This window comes from Trichechus manatus, unplaced genomic scaffold, assembly GCF_000243295.1.
Source record: "Trichechus manatus latirostris isolate Lorelei unplaced genomic scaffold, TriManLat1.0 scaffold00297, whole genome shotgun sequence".
NCBI classification, from domain to species: Eukaryota; Metazoa; Chordata; class Mammalia; order Sirenia; family Trichechidae; genus Trichechus; species Trichechus manatus.
The window spans coordinates 207,310-212,463 of record NW_004444233.1 but is presented as its reverse complement, the minus strand read 5'-3'; the positions used below and the strand labels follow the sequence as shown (position 1 = coordinate 212,463).

Sequence of the window (5,154 nt, the reverse complement as noted above, 5' to 3'; positions counted from 1 at the left end):
TGGCCTAATAAAAGCAGCATGGGTTTTGAAGCCAGAATGATCTGACTTTAAATCCTAGCTGGGTCTCTTGCTAGCTGTGAAGTCAGTGAAATCACTTAACGTTAAGCATCTAGTTTTTACCCTCCTAGAGAGCCCTGGTACAGCAGTGGTCAAGAGCCTGGCTGCTAACCAAAAGGCCAGCAGTTCAAATCCACCAGCTGCTCCTTGGAAACCCTATGGGGCAGTTCAACTCTGTCCTACAGGGTCGCTATGAGTCGGAATTGACTCAATGGCAATGAGTTTGGTTTTTGGTTTTGAAGGAGCCCTAGAAGGTTGCTATGAGTTGGAATCAACCTGACGGCACTGTGTTGGTTTTAAGGAGCCCTGGTGGCACATGAGGTTAATACCACCTACCTTGCAGAGTTGAGAAGTGTCCAGAACATGGTCGACCCTTAATAAATAGTACTTATTATTGTTATTATAGAAAGGAAATAGGAAGACACTGATTATTTACATATTTGAAAGCATTCACAAAGCTCTGAATTAATTATACAATGTCCCTGCATGATGATCACAAGATAACGTAATCTCTTAGCAAAATCACCGATGCTTGTCATATAATTATTTCTCCTAAGTGATCTACCTGTATTAACATTTAACACTCACAACAACTCTATTTACTACCTTCATTTTACAAATAAGGAAACTGAGGCACAGAGAGGTTAAGTGATTTGTTCAAGGTCATACAGCAGAGTCAGGATTCAAACCCTGGTAATATGACTGCAGAGCTTACCTTCTGACCACTTCATTACAGAGCTTGGAAATAACAATACTGCAAGATAATAGCCACTTAACAAATACATATTTGAATACATACAATGTGTTACATTCTGTGCTAGGCACTAGTATCCAAAACTTTATCAAGACACAGAATCTATAACCTTTCAGGAGCTTACAATATGGCAGCTATGAGCAATTATACTGCCTCAAAGTTATGACTCAAAAGCCATGGTATTTCTCAGGATTAAAAAACGAAGTCCTCTTTGTATTACTATTATTTAATAACCATACAATTCTAAAAATTATGGCAAAACCATAATTATAGAACTAATCAGGACTGCTACATCTTCTGAATAAATGTGAATAAAATTCTTGCTGCACTTTCACATGTTTTAAGAACAGATAGAAAAATATTGTTCTGTAATTGCTATAGTGTGTTGTATAACATATTATTAGCAAAATCGGCCACAAAAAGAATTTCTGATCATTAAAAATACCGTAAATTTGATTAAAAGGTAGATCAATGTTAAAGGTAACTGAAAAAATTAGCACAGTAAACTAGATAAAAAGAGTCCTAATAGGTGCACATAGATAAGAACAATGACCCAGGATTAGGTATCTAGATTTCTTGCCTCTATTCTTTTTGTCTTTTCCTTCCTTATCCCCCTTATAGTCTCAATCTTTATTTTTCACTCTCTCAAATGCACAAATAGCAAAACAGGCATGCTTCTGACTCCCTGAAAATATTTCATGAGCTTTAAAAATAGGAAAAGAATAGTTATAAGCTATAAACACCAAACAGCAATTGTGGATAATGTATAACGTATATAAAATACAGTGATGATGTTTAAAGAAAACATTACTCTTATTGCCATTTTAACCATTTTTTTGTTTCAAAAAACTGTACTATTGTATACTGCCAAGTAATGATGTAAATTAAAATTGGTCCAATAGTCTAACAGCAGTAGGTTCTGCCTTTTATCCTTCTTAAGGGGAAACAGGTTGTTCAGATGCCAAGTGGGTTAGTAAAAGAAATGGAATTATTTTCAGCTCAGCTTGGGTGAAGGTTATTCTGAAAAACAACGATTTTTTTCCCATCATTTTGTAATAAGTAATTGCGAAAGGGTCAAAAAGCAGTTAGCAAAATGAAAATCAAATGGAAAAGATGTTGTGATTTATCTTTCAAAAAGGCACCTAGCATTAGTATAAAACTATTGGTTTTGCAAGTAACATCAGTCTAGATACGAATGACACTTCCGTTTCCCTTTACAAAAGGACAGTGCTCTCAGTAGACCACACAGTGCTCACCTGATTTTGTCTGTCTTCTGGCAACCCCTGGCATATGGCTGAAACTTGCAGGAGTTCCCCCAGATTTGGTTACTTCTCGTCCCTCCTTTTTATTGATTGTCTGCAATTCCCTCAGTTAAAAACGTGCATCCTTTGTATTTTTGAAGTTTATTTAGTGCTGTGGCGCTAGCAATGCTGTTGTGGAATCTTGATTTTTTTTTTTTTTAAAGAGCAAGTCTGAAGGTTCCCTGAAGTCAGGTTTCAGGTGCCCTGACTGAATCTCTCATTTGCATATGTACAGAATACTTTTACATTTGCTTTTTACTTTCCTTTGTTGGCTTGAAACTTCCTGGAGAAAGAAAACTGTAGAGAAGCATCGTTTAGAATTATTGCCTAATAACTGGCATTTAATTCATATCATGCCTTATTGTGGGTTATAGCTAACATTCCAACGTCCTTTTCCTTCTTGATTCAGTTATTATGGAATGACATCAATGAATTTTTGTAGTAAAAAAATATTCATCTTGTGAGTCATTTCACCTCCTCAGATCCTCGGGCTTAACTTTACTTGTGCGGTTTATTCAAACAGTGGCTTTCTTTATGAAATCATGTAAGTAGGAACCATCTGGAAAGGTTACTGTGGAAACAGCAAGGGCTAGGGAGTGGGGGTGGGGCTAGAGAGCAAGAGATGCCATGACAACCTTTTTCGGGTTTCCCAGGAAACATGGGTTGCTATGGGAACTGCGTCAGTCAGGTCCAAATTAGTAACTTCCACTGGAAGGGGTGTCTGCCACTTTAATCTTCTTGTGATACTGCAGAAGCTTATCTCTCAGATGCATTAGGAAATTTTTTGTTTCTCTTAGCAGCACTGAAAACATCTGTTTCTAGACTTTGATAGGTTTTGGCTGGGACACATGCACAGAACTTCGCGGGGATTAAACTGTTCATCTAATACTTTTGAAATGCTTAACAAGCCAGGAAGAGTTAAACTAATTAGTCAGATCAGGACATCTTGGGCATTTCCTTTTGTTCAAAGTTGTAGAGACCCTTAAAATTCTGGGAGGAAGGTTCAAATAGAAATTCCAGTCAAAAACCAAATAAACTTATGGTGGGTTTACAAGTCGTTCTAATTAGACTTTCCATCCACATATCCACAGAGTAGGCAATTGAGTTAAATATTCAATAATGTTGGAAGGTCCCAACTGAAGCATCATCTGAGTACCTGTCTGCTTTAGTCAGTACAGAAAAACTGCCTTTATATTTTGAGGTCAAACTGTTACTCTAACAGCTCTTTAGTTTCATTTCCCCCCAGGATGTACTGTGTTTTTTTTTAATAGGGCGGGTACTAGAAATCAAGTTCAGAGTAAGTTATTTGTTATTTTAAGAGAGAGGGAGCAAAAGAAAAAAAAAAAAAAAAGAGAGCTGAGAGAATGCAGCCCACTTGCAAAACAGACACCTGTCTCAGTATGAAGCAGTAGGGAGAGGGAGAAAGAAGTGCACCTTTCACGTCCTCGTGTTGTTTCCTCAATGAATGGTCTGGAAATGTATAAAACAAGGGCATACACAGACCAAGGGGGCACATTCCACACAATACTGAGCACAGTATGTCACTTGTATCATATATTAAACATCGGTGAATATTTTCTTGATGTTGACACAGGAGTTTGGGTTATTGTTCGTGGTGCAGGTGGCAGTGGAATTGCCCGTCTTGAAAGTGGTCTGCGGGAAGGTGCTATGGTTCATACCCCCCTCTTCGATCACCATATACTCCGACTTACTCAGAGTCGAGTTACTCCTTGCTTTTCGTAGCTCCTCAGCTGAAGACGAGAGGTGCTGGCAACTCCCCACGTGCATGTACTGGGCTTGCTCTTCACCTTCGGTTTCGCGGTGGTAAAAGTAATTGAAGTTGGAAACAATCACGGGAACTGGCAAAGCAATGGTCAAGACACCAGCGATGGCACAAAGCGATCCCACAATCTTGCCCCCTATGGTCACTGGGTGCATATCACCATAACCTACTGTTGTCATGGTTACCACTGCCCACCAGAAGGCATCCGGGATACTGCTAAAACCCGAAGTGGGGTCATCTGCCTCGGCAAAGTAGACCGCACTGGAAAAAAGGATGACCCCAATAAAGAGGAAAAAGATAAGTAACCCCAACTCTCGCATGGAAGCCTTCAGCGTCTGCCCCAGGATCTGCAGCCCCTTGGAGTGGCGGGAGAGCTTGAAGATGCGGAAGACCCTCACCAGGCGAATGACCCTCAGGATGGCCAGGGACATGGCCTGCTGTCCATTGCCCTGTCGCTCAGCCAGCTCCGTGCCCAGAGTGATGAAATAAGGGATGATGGCCACGACGTCTATCAGGTTCATGATATTTCGAGAGAAGGTGGCTTTGCTGGGGCAAGCGAAGAACCGCACCAGCAGCTCAAAGGAGAACCAGATGATGCACAGGGTCTCCACCACGAAGAAGGGATCTGAGAAGCTGGAGGCTCCCGCAGGGGCACCCGACGTACCGTTGCTGGCCGTCCGGAAAAGGTCCTGCGACGGCGAGGCGGGGTAGTCCTTCTCATCGCGGAACTCGGGCAGCGTCTCCAAGCAGAAGATGACAATGGAGATGAGGATGACGAGCACGGACACGATGGCGATGCCCCGGGCCGGCCCGGAGCTCTCCGGGTACTCGAAGAGCAGCCACACCTGGCGCTGGAAGTCGCGGCGGGGCAGGGGCCGCTCCTCCTCCCGCAGGAAGCCCTCGTCCTCGCGGAACTTCTCCATGGCCTCCTCGCCCAGCTGGTAGAAGCGGATCTCTTCGGAGAAGATGTCGATGGGCACGTTGACTGGGCGGCGGATGCGGCCCCCGGACTGGTAGTAGTAAAGGATGGCGTCGAAGCTGGGCCGGTTGCGGTCGAAGAAGTACTCGTTGCGGAGCGGGTCGAAGTACCTCATGCGCCGCTTCGGGTCGCCCAGCAGCGTCTCCGGGAACTGGCACAGGGTCTTGAGCTGCGTCTCGAAGCGCAGCCCGGAGATGTTGATCACCACGCGCTCCCCGCAGCAGTCCTGCTCGCCGGCGGCCGGCAGCGCGGGCGCCAGCGGCTCGTAGCGGTCACAGCC

The 5,154-nt window shown here is 43.4% G+C and overlaps 1 protein-coding gene across 1 annotated transcript in view; it reads right to left on the bottom strand.

Annotated features, from left to right (window-relative positions):
• KCNA3 (potassium voltage-gated channel subfamily A member 3) overlaps nucleotides 1-5,148 on the bottom strand; it is a 6,986-nt gene extending 1,838 nt beyond the window's left edge. Inside the window, exon 1 of the mRNA XM_004390416.3 lies at nucleotides 2,068-5,148. Within this exon, the coding sequence (XP_004390473.1) occupies nucleotides 3,670-4,989 (1,320 nt within the window). The 5' untranslated portion in view covers nucleotides 4,990-5,148 and the 3' untranslated portion in view covers nucleotides 2,068-3,669. The remainder of the gene's footprint in view (nucleotides 1-2,067) is intronic.
• Nucleotides 5,149-5,154: the final 6 nt, after the last annotated feature.